This window comes from Orbicella franksi, chromosome 12 (genome assembly GCF_964199315.1).
Source record: "Orbicella franksi chromosome 12, jaOrbFran1.1, whole genome shotgun sequence".
NCBI classification, from domain to species: domain Eukaryota; kingdom Metazoa; phylum Cnidaria; class Anthozoa; order Scleractinia; family Merulinidae; genus Orbicella; species Orbicella franksi.
The window spans coordinates 5,662,377-5,681,504 of NC_138156.1; the positions used below are offsets into that span (position 1 = coordinate 5,662,377).

The 19,128-nt window shown below is 38.0% G+C and overlaps 1 protein-coding gene and 1 long non-coding RNA gene across 2 annotated transcripts; one reads left to right on the forward strand and one right to left on the reverse strand.

Annotated features, from left to right (window-relative positions):
* The first annotated feature begins 1,882 nt into the window (after positions 1–1,882).
* LOC145462520 (uncharacterized) lies at positions 1,883–8,120 on the forward strand. Its single transcript, XR_014041214.1, has 3 exons — positions 1,883–2,057; positions 6,774–6,897; positions 7,728–8,120. It is a non-coding gene; the product is annotated as an uncharacterized LOC145462520 (long non-coding RNA).
* A 2,166-nt stretch (positions 8,121–10,286) lies between these two features.
* On the reverse strand, positions 10,287–11,088 carry LOC145463926 (uncharacterized). Its single transcript, XM_081447717.1, has one exon. The coding sequence runs from the start codon at positions 11,060–11,062 to the stop codon at positions 10,388–10,390; it is 675 nt and encodes a 224-aa protein (XP_081303843.1). The 5' UTR covers positions 11,063–11,088; the 3' UTR covers positions 10,287–10,387.
* Between the last annotated feature and the right edge of the window lie 8,040 nt (positions 11,089–19,128).

A 19,128-nucleotide genomic window follows, 5' to 3' on the forward strand; every position in this document is an offset into this window, starting at 1 on the left:
ACCAACTTATATCATGTTTGATCCTCTGACCTCAGTGTGTGAAAATCTTTGGAATCAAGATCCCTAACAGTTTTATGTAGTCCTTGGCATGGCATATCCAAAAGGTCACGAAAGGAGTAAACTGTACTTAGACTGTAAAAAATCTGTGCTTGTAATAACTTGAAGAAAAAGAACGTTTTTGATTTTGCAAGACATGTTTGGACAGTTTTCAGGGATAGTCGGTTGCAAAATGTCTGTTAAATTTGAATATTGTCTTTGGAGCATCCGAAAATGACACAATAGTGTGTGTTCTCGTCTTTCAATCTGTAACGTGAGTGATTTTTAATAAAGAACACATCAGTTTGAAGAATTTCCTCTGCAAGGCTTGACCAGGCTTAGATTGCATTTGAATAAGACTTGTAGGGGCAAAAGGTCGATTAATAAACCATTTCAAGAGATAGTTGTTTGTACCTGACACATTTAGTTACAAATAATTTAGTGATTCAGTAAACTGATCAAAATTGTTTTTCACAAGCTAAGAAGTTCCCATTCAAGCACTCTCTAAAAGACTGCACTGCTTAACTAAACACTTGCTAAAAAGGTTTTAATCTGATTTAGTTAACACAATAACATCATAAACCTAAGTTGTTAACAAAATTGTTTTTGGTTGCTCGAGGAAATATTACGTGGTCTGAAATGGGAAGACAAACCGCTCAAGCTAAAAAGGTCTATTAAAGTTGAGGAAATTCGTTTCAGCTGAGCTCAGATAGAATGTCATTATGGTTTCCGACATAGACGTGTTGTTGGTTCTCTGTTAAACATATTTTGATGTTGTTGTTGTTTTCTTTTTTCAAATTTTCAAAAGCAATGCGCTTTTGATTATAGTTTTGCAAATCATCTGCAAGTGCATGTTAATTTATACTGTCACTATCTGGAGACGTGTTTCGATGGTATCGTTAGAGTCACAGGTTTGATTTCAACAGGAAGATTAAGTGTTTTGTTATGTTTTTCTATGGCACACGAAATAAAAGAGGCATTGACGTTTTTTATCGATATCTCAGTCATGGAGACGTGAGAGTGTATGTAATTGCAGACCTCTGTGTAAAAGAAGCATAACAAAGATAACCATTTTAATAAACGAATAAGGAACAAACAACAACTAGATCATATTTTCTAGATCTAGCACAAAAATCCCATTACTATAATTAAATGAAATGAATAAAAATCAACGGGAGACTTTATATTTCGATCGAGCAAGGAGCTGTTATGTGTAGCACTACAAAATAAATTCTACAGAAAAAATTGTTATCAAACTCAACATCAGCAGATGTCGATATAATAGTGTTACGGACTTAGCTTAGTGTTCAAATAGTATATTAGTAAAGTTTTCGTTTTCGTGTCCTTTTCGTCATATAACACGGAAATAGGTTCGGCTTACCGAATTGTAATCGCAATAACTTACATTTCTTATCAGTACCTCTTCGATATTTATCGGAAAGGCTAGAATTTCGAAGTATTAATCCCACCAATAATCGAACAATTAATCTTTTACCAGTTTAGATCAAGACAGCTTTGCACATTGGATGATTGTATATCAATTGTAGACTCGTGTCAGAACAGAAATCGTTCCAAAACTATTGAAAGCCAAAAAATAAAACTACAAAAATTAAAATATACGTTTATTGCAATGACTTCGAAATTAAATAATTCAGTTCTGGTTCAAGTGGGATTCTAACTCGAAACATTCAGCACAACTGAAAAACACCATAAAGGAAACAAGTTGTTTTTGATTTGCAAAGATTTCAGTAACGTTTTCATCCTCTGTTTGCTTTTCCAAATTAAACCGCCGGCGGGTTTTGTTATCAAACGTTCAGCTTTGACTGAATGGCATTGCCACGCGGAAGCGGCCAAGATCTATTGTTCCGGTAAAGTAATTAAAACTAGTAATAATTCATAATCCTTTTGCCTTGAGGAGTCCATAAATAACTCGCTTTTTATTACTATGGCATATTCGACAAGTAATATATAAAGCTTACAGTTCTAGAAAACTCATTCACACACAGTCGTCGGCTTGACAGGTAAGCTTTGGATAATCTTGACTGTTGTTTTTAGAGGTGTAGTATGCCAGTGCCTTCTTGGTAAAGCGAAATTAAGCAGTTGTGATGCCTACATGTGTTATCATGTTAACGTTTCTTACACTGCTTAAACAGTCAAGTTTTGTTTTTAACACACCGTTGATCAAAATATTTACGTATTTCAATTAGCACACTTCCATAAATTTTCAGATGACTTTTTAAGTGGAGTAGTAAAACTGTGAATCTACATTTTATAGTTATATACACTAAAAAAAAAACTGTGAATACTCCGGCACTGTTTCGTACATCAGGGCTACTTCGATGCATTGGAGGCCAAAACTTGTCGACTCTAATAAAAGTTACCTCACGGTGTTTACGAAGGTAAAAGAGCACAAATTCAAAGAGAATCAAGACGGAATCAACCCAAAAAATTGGTCGCTCAAATTTCAAGTTAACGGAAACATAAAATTTAGCCGCAGAGTCTTCTCGACCTCTTGAAAAGACTTGCAGGGTACAGTAAGGTAGTGTCACTATATTCAAACGTAGCAATTTATTTTTAAGGATAAAATTGCTTTGGAATCACTGGGTTTCTCATGGATGTAGTAATATTGAGAACTGCCGAGTGGCTAGTTATCGCTAGGCCACATGTTATTGTTTAAAAGGGAGAATAATTCAATGACAAATGATTGACATTTCGTGACGTCGGCAACTTTGACTTCAGAACGTACAGTTTTTTTGTTATTTAAAAGGTATAGGAAACATCATTGATTTTTTTTTTGGGGGGGGGGGGGCTGGGGGAATATTAATTGTTTCATCTTTTGCTTGGTACACTAGAGGAAAAGACAAAAATTGTTAATTTTTAACCAAGCTATCTTTGTACCAGTTAGTGAATCTGCTAGCACGTCATGTTTTATCTCTAGTTACAACTTGTTCACCATTTATATATTCAAGCTTTGAAGAACTTTTAATGAACAGTGAACTTTCTGAGTGTCTATATAGTTAAAGCAGCGTGAGCCTATGTTCATTTTCTGCATTCTGAACAATCTACACTTCAAGACTGGCAAATACAAATTCAACTTATCAAACGTTTCTACCGAGCTAAACGAATCAAATCATTTTAATTAGTTTTGATAAAAACGAGATATTACCATGAATTTTCAAGTGAGAACACGTTATTCAACTTTAATTAAAGCAAATATTAAAAGCATGTTTAAAATTTGATTGTTAAAAGCCCCTGAAATAAGAAATAGTATTATACCTAATGATCGTCAAACTTTCATTCTTTTGACGCTTAAGGGATATTAAATGTACAAAGTTTTATTTCATGAAAGCATTACATATTTTCATTACCTGGAGACTCTCACATTTGTATATACCTGCTAAGCATATTAAAACATTCTACATTTCATACACCTAGGTCATATATCGAGAACTCTTTTCATATATATCTGTTCACCATTTGACAAATTAGTTATAAATCCAGAAATTATCAGCGTTTATCAAAATAAAAATTGCAATCAAACTTTTCTTAACAGAAGTCTAACGCGGATGTAATTTTTAAGAACATCAAAGTTATCTATCCGGTACCGCAAGCCATGTGGTGACAACTGTTTATTAAGATTTAGCAAAATGATTTCTTGCGAACTTTTCAATAAGGACAATGATTTCACAGGAATGCAAAATAAATATTTGTTATTCTACTCAAGTCCATAATACAAGTTTCCCTTGACAGTTTTTTGGACACATAAGAGTGGAAACACCATGAAAAGATTCCCTCGGTCGACTAGTCCACCTGTACGTTGAAAAACTACCACATCAGTTTTAGTTCAAGGGAGAACGTTTTTTAGTTGTGTTCGATGAAACCTTTTCGATACGGATCGAGGGCCAAAAGAAAACAAATCATCATTGTTTTCTGTTAATTATGTGAAAAATTAACTTTATTTCACGTTTCTACGGTAACTTGAAAGGATAATTTTCGATGACACGAATCGAAAACATTTTTCAGAATGAAGTGGTGTCTTTGGAATTATTTTAAAGTAACGTTATAATCGCGAACGAATCAAATAGATGTAAGCAACGAATTCACTTAAAAGCGCGATAGTTATACTTGAAAAGAATTTGCCGGACGGTTTTGAGATACCAGAGTTGGGGAAATGGGTGGTAAATGGGTGGTCTCAGTAATAAACAGCCACCCATGAGCCGCGAGCAGGAAACCAATGCCATCTTGGCACAAAACCGGAATGTTTTTAAATCTGATCATGGCTAGACAGCATACAAAAGTTGTTGTATTTTTACGGTTGTTTTTGAAACAAAATGGAAAACTAAAGAAAAGTAGATCGTTTATTACTAATAATGCATTTTTCGTGTGGACTGCACTGTTCCGAATTCAGCTAATCTTGATGTTTGACAGACCAAGACTGCTCAACAATTTCATCCTGTATATGTTCGCTTATCCAGCATTATTAATCTCCCTCGGAATTGTGCAGAGCATTGCACCCGTATCTGTAAACGTAGTGCATGACACCACCCACGTAGGCACACCTCTTTTACCCATAGGAAGTGATATCTTTCTTCTTTCCTTTCTCAGACACGAAACATGACTTCGCTTTGCGTGCTTCCGTCTAAACACAGTGCTGCAACTGTTACTTTTATTTGTTTCCTTTCTTTGTAAATCGACCATTACTCGTTACACCCAACCTTTTCAAACGGATATTGAATGAAATATCACCGTGACAAAGTTTGTTTTTAGACCTTCATTCCACAGTTATAGAAACACTTGAATGTTCAAGAAAGTGAGGCGAAGTCAGTGAAACCCTCACATTTTTTTTTGAAACAAATCCGAGTAAAAGAGAAAAATAGCAACTGCTGACAGCCATAATTCAAGTTGTAAGTGTAATTAACCGATAATAAATTATGATAGAATTTATGCAAACTGCGAAATCATCATTAACGGCGGCATCGATCTAAACTTATGTGTGTAAAGCTAGAAATTAGACATTTGGTGTGAATTTTCGTTAGAAACTAGAAATTAAGTGTGGCCGTTTATTCAATATGACTGCAAGTAAACAAGCAAACAAACGTACTAATGACATGTGATCTGAAAATGAAAGTCATCAACTCCAAGGAACATTTCTAAGCTGACTTCAGTGATAACCACTGACTCTAGATCTGGGAATAACAACCTGCAAATAACAATGACAAATATTTGGGGTCGTCACGGCCATTTATTTTTAGAAAGTCTAGTTTTGTTTCCGCTCTGTGTAAGAGCGTACAGAGAATTAATTACAGTCTAATCTTAATCTGTGGACACGTCCGACAATATGGCTAATGACGTCAGAGGCCACCAATTTTCCGACTTCATTTGGCTCAAAGTTTCTATTCTCAGTTTGGCGCCTAGAAAGCTTAACTTAAGCTGTCTTTAAAGACATAAAAGCACTTAAAAAATTTCCTACTGAACAATAATATGACACGAAATTGAACCCTAAGCCTACAGAGCGAGAGTGGTTTCCTCAAACGTATTTCATCGCTCCGAATAGATTTACCAAAGTAAGGAAAGAACTGTCTATATCCTGCTCCGTCGAAGAACGCTACAATTTTGTTACTTTTGCGTGTATGTGTTGCGACAAACAACTACTTGAACAAGGAGCGGAAACGAATCCAGTCCTTTATAACTGAAACGTACCTGTCAGTAAGATTATTTACATCAAGTGCGTAAGTAAATGTATCATTCCAATAAAATATTACTACTTGGAGCATGAAATAAAATGAATGTGCACGTTTGCATGTGTGTAAAATATGTACTGATGTCCATATATTCATAGAGTTGATTTACTGAAATATCAGATCAGTCGAATATAACAGTTTCTGTGACATTCAACTAATAAGATATACCCAAATGTAGACAGCAAATTTAAAGCGATTTATGAAGTGAAACATTGCGTTATCGTGTGTTGTCAATACAGCTATTTTTCGTGGCATGTGCGTCCTTTCCCAAGCTGCAATTAACGCATCGCCTTTTAAACGCAAATTCGTGTAATTAACCTGCTGATAACGATTTGAAAACAATAGTAAGTAAATATTACGGTGTTTTCGACAACTACTCAAATGGGTTCGATTAGCGATTCCTCATGACTTATTGTAATTCATTTGAACTTATTTGAATGTAATTTTTTTAAATGTAACAACATTATTGCTAATTTTTCTCTCTATTTACTCCAGTTCTTTTGCGATTCTTTCGATTTATCAGTTTTGCTTGAGGCTATAAGCGCAAACACAACACTTGTGCTACTTAATAATTCAAGCTTCGTAATGATAGATTTTTGTACTTAAACTATTTGAAGAAGTTGTCAAAAATTAAACAAAGGTTAGTGGAATATATTGGTCGTTGTAATGAGACAAGGCTGTCCTTATAATGACCGCTTCCTTCAGAAAACTGCCAAGTCTATTTTCGTGTTTAGTTTTTTGTCTTTGACGTGCTTCCGTAAAACTCTGCTTCCTCACCTAAGAGTTGAGGTTTCCTTGTTCATTCAAAATTTTGTGATTACCCAGACGTAATTGTTTGCCATGGCGCAGTGAGTAATAAACTGAAAGAACAATGCCACTTAACAAAAAAACGCAATAAAACAGGCTGCGCCTTTAGAAGCCAGCTCTAAATGATCTCTGCTCTCGATCGTCGACAACAGATTCACTGTTAACGACTAGCTATCGCCTTTTTTACAGTCACATCCAGCAATCGCCCAGCTAAACCATGAACAAGAAAATATTGCTGATTGCCTGTCTTTTTCTGGCTTTTTGCACTGGGGAACTAATGGCAAGAAATATGTTTAGGCCCAACAGAGTAACGGTAAGCTTATGTAGTTGATTATATTAATCAAAAAAAAAGTCAACGAATGTGTATGTTTTCGACAGTTATCACTTTGCCTCTCTAAATTATCTTTCAAAAAAGATCCCAGTTCAGTCTTTCTGTAAGTCGCTGAAATGTCTCCGTGAGTAGTCGAGATAATTCGTGAAGACTAATTCAATGTCTGTAATTAATCCGTGCAGGACATTGGAATATTTTTTTTCTCGCATCTCTGGCTTTGCAATGAGTCCCAATGAAGTGAAGCAAATGTCAATCCACAATAACAGGGAACCACAGTCAGTCAATTTAGTTTTGGTCCTAATCGAGATTTCGATGCCCCTGAAAATGACAAAATTAACAGATTTTGTGCCCTTCGCATGTGTTTAAAATCTAACTTTTAACAAACACAAGACACATAGATTGTCGATTCAATAGGTCAAGAATCACTGCTTTCGGGCTACAATGATAAAATTAAATATATTCTGGATTTTCATGGTATTATCGACCTGAACTTGTTAATTTGCAAAGGGCGTTTTTTCAGTGCAGCGTGTGCAAAAAAAATGCTTAAGTCCCGATTATCACTGGCAATCGTTAACATCCAGAATTGACTCAGCTTTTGGTTGTAATTCTAATTTTGTGAAAGAACATGAACTAGACAAAGTATGAAATGACCGCTGAGTGTGCTTCCATTAGGGACACATCAGTAGGGCTTACTGGTCTGACAAGAATCATTTTCCAGTTTGAATTGCCAACAAAAATAAGGTAGCTAGAAAAGCCTCTTTTACACTCCTTGCTATTATTTTAATCACAGTCTTATTCCCGTTTTATCTTAGCACGAGCGTCCAAAGCGAAGTGGTTGTAATTTATACAGCCCCTGTAGCGATGAGATGCCCTGTGAGCAGGACGACTGCAACGGAACACCCATTGCCTGTTATGAAAGGCAGTGCATCCCTATTGATTCTGATCCATACAAGAAAAAGCGAAGCATCGACTTTCCTCAAGATATCTGAACAAACGTGTTTTATCCACGGGTACCTGGCCGCACTGAGAAACCGACAAATGAAGACATCAATCAGTTTACGTCATGTAAAAAAAAATACACAGTTGTGTTTTAACGGACAAAACATGTCAGTCGCTGCAAAAGCTATTATTTTCAGTTTATTTTTATGTAGATAGCTACTGAAGTTAAAATGTTTGATATCATTGACATAAAGCAATAAAATTGTTTGAATCTGAAATTTATTTTGTCATAAATTACTGTGCCTAACCGCCTTTTTAAAAGGCATTTTTAGGAGTATATCATCAAGGAAACTGTTCTGTTACATATTTCGTTTTGAGTCCCATTTCCTTTACCTCATAAGTTGCCAAGGAAATCCTTATGTCCCTTCGTGCGTTTTGAGCCGACGCTTGTGCGTTTCTAGTCTGTTTGGTAAGTGTATCCATGTAAATGAAAACAGGCTTTCACGAAAACGAGGAAATATCTTACCCTCGGCCATAAAAGAAAACAAAATTCATCGAATTGATCCGCCCATGACCGAAGTATTTTACCATCCCCTTTTTTCACTGGTGGGATATTACTTCATTTGGAATCGCTGAACTACATGTTCTAAGAAATGCAAAATTACAGTTAAGTTCATTCTTATTTATAATATTTTCACCAAGAAAATTTCCACGATAGAAGTTCGTGTAATCCTCAGAAACTGCTCCCCGTCAGCACCCTGGTGAATAGCGCCTAATCACCTTCTCTTCCCGAGGGACTTCGTTCACCTTTTTCAGCGCAGTAGATTATTCAGGATTTTCTTGTCTCTTTCGCGGTCTTGAAGTCTTATCAGATGTTTTTGTTTTCAAAACGCCCTTGAAGCCGCCTCTCCGGTTCCATCAATCGTACAACCCTCATTGTGCTTCCGGTCTTATGGGCTTGAATAGTCTTCCAAGCTCATAATCTGGATTTGGTGTGCTTAATTCTCCACCCACGGCCGCCTTCGTTTGCATTCCAGGTATTTATCACACAGTGTCGTTTGTAATTTTCAGAGATTTACATCTTTCGTAAGAGGCCATAGTGGTGCGCGTATTGTGTAGTTTCACAATCAGAATGTCCTCGAATTAGCCCATACGTTGAGTTAAAATGCTCCCAACCCTACTTTAGGTTCTTGATGACCTAGTTAAGCACTTTAACTCTTTCACCAAGTTGCGCGGTTGCAAGTTGAATGCAATTTTTTTTTATTACCCATATCCCCTTTAACACCGTTTAGCAAACTGGATTTAATCTTGCCACCCCTTCCGTCCTTGAAGTAAGTGTTCATTACATTGAAGATGCTTTAAAATAACTTTTCGGTTCAGATGTCCATTTCGAATCGTCATTCTTTATTGCCACCCAGAAGTTTAGTAGAGTCTAAATCAGATAGAAAAAGATTTGGTCTACTATCGTGGCCATGGAGGTCGTGTCGACACCAAAGATAGACCCACTCTTTGCACGACCCGGTAACATGGTGCAAAACCAGCCACGCTGGGACGCAAGTTACCGTGGGACTTCCAAAACAAAGAAACTCCTACCAGTCCAGCTGGACTTTCTTTTGTTTTGAAAGTCCCACCGTGTAACTTGCGTCCCATGGTTTTTCACCGAGTGATAGGGTCGTGCAGGTCCTTTGAGTGCCTGACCATTGTATATGCTGTGTACCACACTATTTTCACTGAAATGGGGGTCTAGGTGAGAAACTTCGAGAGCCACAAGCATTTTTACTTAAACTATAGACATGTACACATTTTCTGAAAGGTCATAAGAATGTCTCTTCAATGCGGTTTATTTCGCTGAGGTCGACCTAATTTGATATTCATATGACGTCAAAGCAATGGGAAAATTAGCAGTTACCCCAAGAAAACCTCCTACGAATCTCAAGTGCCGATAAAAAGTTGTTTTCGGTATGTCGAGAGTTTGACTTAATTAAACATTTGTCGTACTCAATACGTCATATAGGCACCTGAGCGACAAAATCATGACGTACTGAATACGTCATATAAGCACTCAAGAGGTTATTGGACATGGATTGCTATGGTATCTAAATAACTATAATTCGACATGGATTACAATTGGATCACATAATGTCTGATCAATTATGACTCATTACGATGACAGTTGTTTAAACTTAAAGGAGCTACGTAACGGTTTGCGCCTCTTGAAAAATTTAGCCTAAATTTTTCAAGTTCGTCGTTTGTTATCCGAGTCAATCTTCTCCATCCTTGACCATCCTTGGTCCTATATGGCTTATTATTATCTCTTTGTTTTTTTTCTATCTTAGTAATTTACTTTTTTTCAGGTTTCCTTCAATTTAAAGGTAACTTTGTACTTGCCAAAAATAACTCAAAATACCTTGACTGAGCTCCTTTAAGCCCTGCCGTCTCCTCTACGCGTTTATAAATTTTCAAACAAAACAGATAGCCGAAAGAGTCAGTCCCGGCCAGCGTTGGTCAGGTTAACTTTGTGACGGGTTCATCTTCATGGCTGCTTTGTTAATTTTTCCAACGATCTACACTTCCATTTGGCGACACTGATCTGTCGGGCGTTGAGAGCCTCGTTGTAAACCTGCATGCAAGATATACGACCGCGAAAATTCCGCCTGTCGCCGATTCGTGCGCCCATCCTCACGGGATAATTAGTAGCCAATGAGACGCTACCAATGCTTTGCTCATCTTGTAGCTTTCCATTTATCCACAAGCTCGCTCGTCCGGATTTCTGATCATAAACTGCTCCGACAAAATTCCACTTGTTGGGCTTGATGTGCGTGCTTTTTATAGCGGGTAGATGCACTCTTTGTTCGCGATCGACAAAACGTGCGAACAGTTTTCTGGGCCTGGCCATCCAAAAATTTACTCCCCATCCGTCGGTTTTATAGTTGAAAATTGGCCCGGCCTGTTTTGGCAACACCCACGCCAAGAGAGAGATGGAGTTTTTGGCGTCTAATTTTCCATTGTTTGGAAACTCGATGTAACTGTTCGGGGCGCCCAGAAATGATAGAGAGTTCCCGCTTTGGTTAAAAGGCCCCGCTGCCGGTATAACGTTGTTTACTATTCCAGGGGTATTTCCACCAATCACGTCCTTTGCTTGGTATTTATCGCTGAGCGGGTACAGGGCCACTGGCTTCGGATAAGCTGGAAGAAAAAAAGAAGACATTTTAGTATATTAGATATTTTATAATGAGGATAAACTTTAATTGTCTCTAGGAATATTTGGCGAACTCAAGACTGGAAAGCATTTTTTTTCTCTGCAGTATGAAAGGACTTTCAAAATTACTATCAAGGGCTAATATAAGCGGGTAACAATACTAAGACATCATTTTACACCCTATTTCATACCGAAAAAAGCACATTGCTCCCTGCAATTTTGTTGCCAATGTAACCATGTATTTTCCTTACTAGTATGGAATTTTTAACTATTTGCGCAATAAACGAAAGCAGAGCCACAAATCGGGACGTCGAGTCGGTATCATGTATTTTGGCCTTTTTGTGAACGATATTTTAACAATCGCACAGTTTAAGTGTATTAGCAAAACAATTGATCGAATCAAGGGAGGCAATTTTAGACGCCAGCTGCAGCTGAGTTTGTATTTTTTTTTTCAACTTCGGACGCCTGCAACACTGAGTTCATTATAAGAATAGAGGGGACAAGAAAACGTATACAATTTTACTGAATTTAATGTCTAAAAAAGGTTCTTGCTACTTCCCAAAACTCACATTCATTTGTGAAACATCGCCATTATATTATTAAACTAATAATCTAATAAGCTAATCGTGTAATAATTAGGACAGAAATAACCACGATGTTCAACTTTCCTCATTTTTGTATGGTTCAATATATTTGTATGAAAATATTACAACTGAGGTATTCGTGAAAAGGGTTGTTCTCCTTACCTCTGATCCTCATAAGTCTTGATCCGACTTTTGCTGCTGCTCTCATGATCGAAGGCCTCCTAATGGAACTCAGCGAATCGTTTGTTTCATTTGTTTCATTAAATGGTACTTTTTTGGATGTTGCCGATGACGTTGGTTTCAGTGATCCCGCCCATTGCTCAAACATCTGCGAGTTGGCCCTATTTACAAGAATTTTCATGTTGGTACCGTTTGCATGATCTCGTGAGGTCACAATTCCAGTGAAACCACTTGCCACTCCAACACCCCGTTTGCCGCTTCTTCTGCCCTTATTCATAGGATAACCCTCTAAAGACTCCATTTTTCCTTCAAAAGAGACCCCTGGTGTATATTGTTTGCCCCAAGTACCTCTATATCCTGACTTTCCCTCACGAGGAATTGCGTTAGGTGTCGTCTCTATTCCTTCGCTGTTACTGGTATTCCTAAACGGTCTAAATTTTTCACCAGCTGTCCCCATTCTGTTATCATCGCCTTCATTCATCATCAGACCAAGTTTTTGCAGACTCTTTTCTCTAAGTTTCATAACCTTTCCGTTTGGCAAAACGAGCATACCGTATCTACCTTGACGTCTGTCTATCTTCGTGCGATCTTTCTCTGCAAAACCCGACCCTTGAACAGGTTCAAGGCCATCAGGGATCACATATGCTGCTCCAAACTGATTGCGCGTTTCTTTCTTTCTGCGATCTACGCCTCCAGAGAACTCTTCCGACTTTCGCTTTCGATCCCACCCATGTTCGGCTCCCTCAAGAATTGCCTCCTCATCTTCATTAGAACCCCAAACCTGCTTCACTGCCCCTTCACCAATCATTTCTCCTTGGTGATCTTCATCGTCCTCCATCTTTTCACTATGCGACCCAAAGTTTATGACTTCATCTGCTCTGACTTCCCCATTTCGTGCTCCTTAAATAATATGATATGTTTGAGAAATAGCTTTTAAGGGATGATCCCCTTAAAGACTTGCTGGATATCTGATTAATGACGAATCAACACAATATAACTTACCTAATATTTGGAGTATTCCCCCGGATCCTAAAATAAAGAATAGCCATTAATGTTCATAAGTTTGCGTTCATTAATATTGCCGGAACGACCACTAAGCAGAAAATAGTTAAGGCACTAAAAAACCGATGCGTACACTTAATCCTTTATCCTTTCATACTTCAAGCTAGCCAATATGACTGACTATAAATCGTGTTAACTGGTATTTTTTGGGCCTTGAGGTGTAACCGTAGTGCGGTTTTCATCAGTTAAAAGAAAGAGCTACCATGGTTGATCTGAAAAATATGCACTGGGGCAAATTTTAGTTTTGTTATCGAATTTAATGCACCTTCTCAATAAGTCCTGGTTCTAACACCCTTAGTCACTCTAAATTTAGTCTCGACATAGTTGTGCAGATCAACACTTAAGGTTACTTCAAACCTTCGCGGGTGTCCTCCAGAAAAAAATTCGTACGCGCGCTGTTTTCAAGGAAACCCCCACAAACTATATATCAAAAGAAAGGTTATAAAATGTAGAATTCGATAAAATTATGTTTTGTTTTGGATTTTGTTTTCCAAAGTCGGCAGAGGCCGTCAACTCCAAAATGACCGACTGACGTTCCAGCGAATTAATCGGGTATCAAATGCGATCGTTCATGCAAAATAACTGTACAGTGTTAATCACAAAGCTTCAATCTCCAAAAACATGTCAGCATTTTCTTTTATTTCTATTGGTTATCTTTTTATAGATCTGTCAAGTTCGACTATCGAAAAATTCGCGTAACCTGTTACGTTAAAGGCCGCCACGAGGAAAGTGTTTAAAATAAAGGAATTCGCCGACACACTTTTGTTCCATATCTATCAGTGAAAGTTCTGACCAAATTTCATGGAAAACCGTCAAATCTGCATACCCTATTAATTCATTTAAAGAGAAGGGATTCTCTCGAAAAACGAGTGCGAGTTTTCGCCCTCTAAAGATTCATAAACATATCAAGCCTTCACAGAGGAATGTGTTAGCTTGAAAAGCCGCGAGCCAATGAAATAACAGAACCCCTAGCGTTCACAGTATGCAAACTTGAGCTTCGCGGACTTTAATTTTCTTGGCCCAAAAAAAATCGACCAATGTAGCCCCGCGAAGGTTTGAAGTAACCTTAACCGTTGCAGGTCATGGGTATTTTACAGTTCAGGTCGGGAATGTCCTAAAGTCATTGATCAAATAACAAAACCTGACTTAGAATGCTTTCCAACTTACTATCACAAACTTTGCCTTTGATTTTCTCACTTAACCACCAACGTAAATGCGAAAAGTCTGATGATCTAAACACGTGATCGTGGTCAGGGTCGGTTGCCATGGAATTCAGTTGATTGACGTCATATTCTTTTCCAACACCTAAACTGAATACTGTTACACCCATATCTCGCAGTCTCCTTGATGGCCCACCAACATCATCCTTTAGAATTCAATAAGAAAGTAACAATAAAAAAATACTTAGGTAATTAGAATTGACAGGAGCATTCCGTACAGTAGCAAATGTTTGGTAGACGTGCAGTACATTTGAGTACATTCGGAGTACATTCGACTACATGTAATTTATAAATCTCACGAGGGGATCTATGATTAATATTTTGCTGTTCTTTCAGGAAGCTCAAAAACAAATATGAATCCCAAGGGTAATGGTGTCACTTTGGCCAGACCTCGAGACTGCCAAATGGCATAACTAACAACGAAGAGGATAGAAATGATTTCCCTTTGAACAGGACCAAGCTTAAGTTCATGACATCTAGTATAGGCTTTTATGTTTTTGGGCTCGCCTTTTTGAAAACAGCTGTTACGACGTCAGCATTACTCTTGTGATTTACTCAACTTGACAACGCAACTGTTTAATTGAAAAGTACGTTAAACTGTTTTGTATCTAGCAACTAACCTGTGACACAGTATCCGTCATGACTAACACCATCTTTGGCACCCCCGGCCTTGCACTCGCGTCAAACAGTTTAGTCCGCACCTCTTCTAGAGCTTTTCCAATGCGAGCACCTCTTTGAGAAAATCTTATGCTATCGATAGCTTTTAACAGTGTCCAGAGATTATAATATCTCTGAAATCCAAATACGACTCGCGTTTCTTGATAGAATACAGCTATTCCTACATGCGTTCCGTATTGGCCGATGTTAAAGCCACTGATAAGTCGCTTGATAAACTGAATGTATCTCCGGAAGTTCAGGTCGGTATCCACAGGTTTCTGAGATGCGTCAATGAGAATAGCGAGATCCAATTTGGTTTTACACACTGCAAGATGAGTTAATATATAAATAGCGCATTGATCAGTTGCTTTCACCTATTTTGGGTTTGACGGTCTATCACCATTGCTTTTTGCTGAGACCCAGGCTGTTTACATAGATGAGAATCCACAAAAAAAAAAAAGAAAAACATAAATAGATGAATGAAGCTTTGCTACAGGGTTTATCCCGGACAATTTAAATAACACTCGATATCAATAAAAGCAGTCTTACCTTTAGGAGCTGGTTATTCCAAGAAGAGATTGATAAAAATAAAAGAAAGGAATCAGTTATATGTCACGATATGAACAATTAGATACCAATTGAACATGATTATCACGTTTCATTCCATTTAATTTGGACCGCTTAGCATTGATTGCTGGATGGTGTTTTATCCCTAAAGTAGTCAACCATTGTGATTGTTCTTCATATGCCGCTAATTAAAAGTGATCTGAGCAAAGTTAAATACAAATATTTTAATTCACTCTAATTTCCTAAAGTAAAAAAATATATATATGTGATGTATCTTTTTAAAGATACAAAGTTTTTGTAGAATATTCTTTGCATTTTATTGGTGTACTGAATGTGCAAAAGTTGTGGGAATTGCTACTTACATCGTGTTCGTATGGTTCCAGCGGAACCTAGATACAAAAAAGCAAACATATTTGAATATTATTTAAGTGTGCTGTTTGCATATAGGAGACAAGACAGACAGGTTTGATGACTGATGGACTGACTGACTGACTGACTGACAGCAAGGCAGAGAAGAACAAGAGAAGATGGTTCGTCATGTTCAATAGTTAATTACCTCTAAGCCATCAACCAGGCCATATTGACGATAAAAAATATAGCGCCTCACAAGGACAGATAGCTACAATTAGTAAGCCGCATGTATTTGATAAGCCACAAAAAATGTATGGTTGAATATTATTTAACTGAACTGTTTGCTTATAGGGGACAAGACAGACAGATTGATGGACTGACCTACTGACTGACTGACTGACTGACTGACTGACTGACTGAGTAAGTGAGTGAGTGAGTGTGAGTGAGTGAATGAATGAATGACAGAAAGACAGATAGACCGACAGACGGACAGACTGACTGACTGACAGTAAGACAGAGAAGAACAAGAGGTGATGGCTCGTCATCTTTAATAGTTAATTATAACTCTAAGTCATCAACCAAGCCATATTGACGATAAAAAATATAGCGCCTTTCAAGGGCAGATAGCTTCTAAATTGCATGTATTTGATAGAAAACGACATCAAACAAGTTTGGTAGCAGACACAGTAATTTACCTCTGCACACTCTATATTTGATTGACGTAGCAACAGTATCGAGGTTATCGAGGTCAACTTTGTAGACGTGTTGTGAATCCGGGTTTGTGGCTACCTCTCTCAGCTGCCGCATGTCTTCATCATCATATCTACCAGTTCCCACGCCAAATACGGTCACGCCCGAATCCCGTAATCTCTGTGCAGGTCCCGCAATTAGGTCGTGCGAGCGTCCACGAGCGACAACAATCAACATTTTGGGACGGCCGTATCGATCACTTTCGCTGAAAAGCTTGTTTCTGGCCAACTCCAAAGCCGTTCCAATGTTTCTATATCCTCCTGGGTATTTGATTCCATCAATTGCTTCAAGGGCACTGCTTATATCATAATGATGTTCATTAAGACCCCTCACAACCTAGTTAAACAGAATTTCGAGTAATAAATTATCATCTACAATTGTGGCGGGAAATTTCATAATGAATTTGTAAATCACTAAATTTTTCCCGAGCCCTTTCGTTACCCTAATCAGAGCAACATCCCAAGATGGCAACATTAACGGGTAAATATAATGAAAAAAACATGTGGAAAACTAATAAAGTTATTTTGATGTTCTGTTTATACAGGTGTCGAGCAAAGGGTCAAGAATAGAGAGAACATGGAAATTTATCAGACCCTTAAAAGTAATTCACAAGGTGAGAGCAGTTATCATCGATTCACATTTTTAGAAATCGTACTTTGTTTTTCATTCTATTATCAAATGACACTTTGCATAACATAATCCTTATTTCAACACGGTAAAAAAAAAGGTCAGCTAAAACTACAAAATAGTAGGAAGCAATCTCGCTTGTATATGGTAAATATTTCTCGTTTATAATTAAGTACCCGGTGAAATTGTTAGAAATCAAACAAAATGGGAGTTCACCTTCCCTTATTTTAGTGATCAGCTACCCGTAGAAATTTATATTTTAAAATTACGTGTTAATTCTGCACTGCATAAAAGAGCGCTCAGGAAGGAAACAAATCCTTTTTATCATTCAAGGAACATGCCCAACCAAAGGCCTACCTCCATTGAATTTGTCTAAAAAGTCGTGATTCTGAAAACCTGATCACACAGTGGAGGTTGAATCATGTTCTACTGTACTTGTGCAAAATCATGCGCAAATATTTCAAGAGTGGAAACAAGAGCAAAACATGTTGCGCACGTTTTGACACACAATTTTGCACCGCTTGTTCGGGCCTTAAAGCAGTCTAGGAAATTAACTGATATTGCTAATTAACTGATATTGCTACAATTTTAAGAGCGATTTATACAAACCTTGGGGACGGTGGCAAAAATGATAATTCCGACATGTACACCATATGTGGAGACCTGAAAGCCGCGGACAATTTTCTTGACAAAGTTCCGCTCCCTCCTGAGGCTTTCCAGCCCGTATTGATCTACACTTCCAGAGCCATCTATTAGAATAGCTAAATCGACCTTGGCTACGCAAACTACGTGAATCAAAAGTATGTAAAAGATAAATAAGTATCATCATAAGTTGATGGAGTAATTTTATTATCTAGCAAGTCCATGACGAGAGCCTTCTGCTGGCAAAAACCACGGACCCATCTTTGGGTTTGCAGAAAGACAAAATTCATGGTTCATATATAGTGTATAATTTTACACAGTACATGTACATGGTCCGGTATCGCGTGTGTGGATATTTAAGGATGCAGTCCTTCAACCTATCTTCGCGATTTTCTGACCTTGAAAAAGATCGAGGGACTCTTTTTACCAAATTTAAAGAAGCTACATCTACGAGTGGGAGACTGAGACCTGAACGAAGGGCGACATTATAAACATTCAGACGACTGACCACTACATATATCTCACACTCACGTGAATATCGCTGCCCTGTTGGTGGCTGCAACATAAGACGTAAGACAGGGGAAGGGGGCGTTGCTGTTGGTGACGCAGTGGGAGGTGTCGTACTTCCAGGAGGTGCCTGCGTGGCTAAAACGAACATCAGTTACGGAATAACTTTAGTTGGTGGTCTGAGTGGAAGACTAACGACAAACTGCATTGAATTCTGAAAACACCATTTCCTCTTAGCTCATTTTCCAAGCACTTGAAGATTACCGGTACAACCGAATGATTTCTGACAAAAATATATAACATAGGTTTTGAACATATTTCGATATTTTTCTCTATATCTATCCTTACCGATTGCTAACTCTAAAACACACTGTATGTAGGTATGTGAACGAACAGCATTTTTAAAAACAGCGAGGCTTAATCTTAGGGCTGAGGGAGTTATTAGCTATGGCGGTTTGTACGGCTTACACTATTGCCCCTGAATCTCCTCCGAACCTATCTTCACTGACAAGTGGTAACAGTGAAGTAAAACGAGTCTTCGTGCGAAACAATTCATGTGTAGAATGCGTTTCCCCTGCAGGTTCATTTTCGTGTAAATCAAACTCCTTTCCACCAGCGGCACAATTAAGGTAACTCGGAAGTGGCCTAATGTCCCGGCCCATAATCAAGACATTCCTACAAACCTGGGCAGATTGGTACTCCACATGGACGGGTTTCCATGGTAGTGGAGCATCCTTGTGGTAGCATAACATCTTGAGAAGTGAAGCATGTGCGATTGCGCACTTGCACCACACTTTGGTTGATAGCTTGGCAGGTCAGGGGACATGGTGTCCAAGCTGACCAAGGGTTGTAGCTGGCATTGACGATGGGGTTTCCGTTTTTTCCAAGGAAACTGTTAACAATAAAGTCGATATTAAAACAGCAAAAT

Coding starts and splice junctions, on each gene's coding strand:
- LOC145463926 (XM_081447717.1), bottom strand. CDS start 11,062: ATGTCTTCTTTTTTTCTTCCAGCTTATCCGAAGCCAGTGGCCCTGTAC.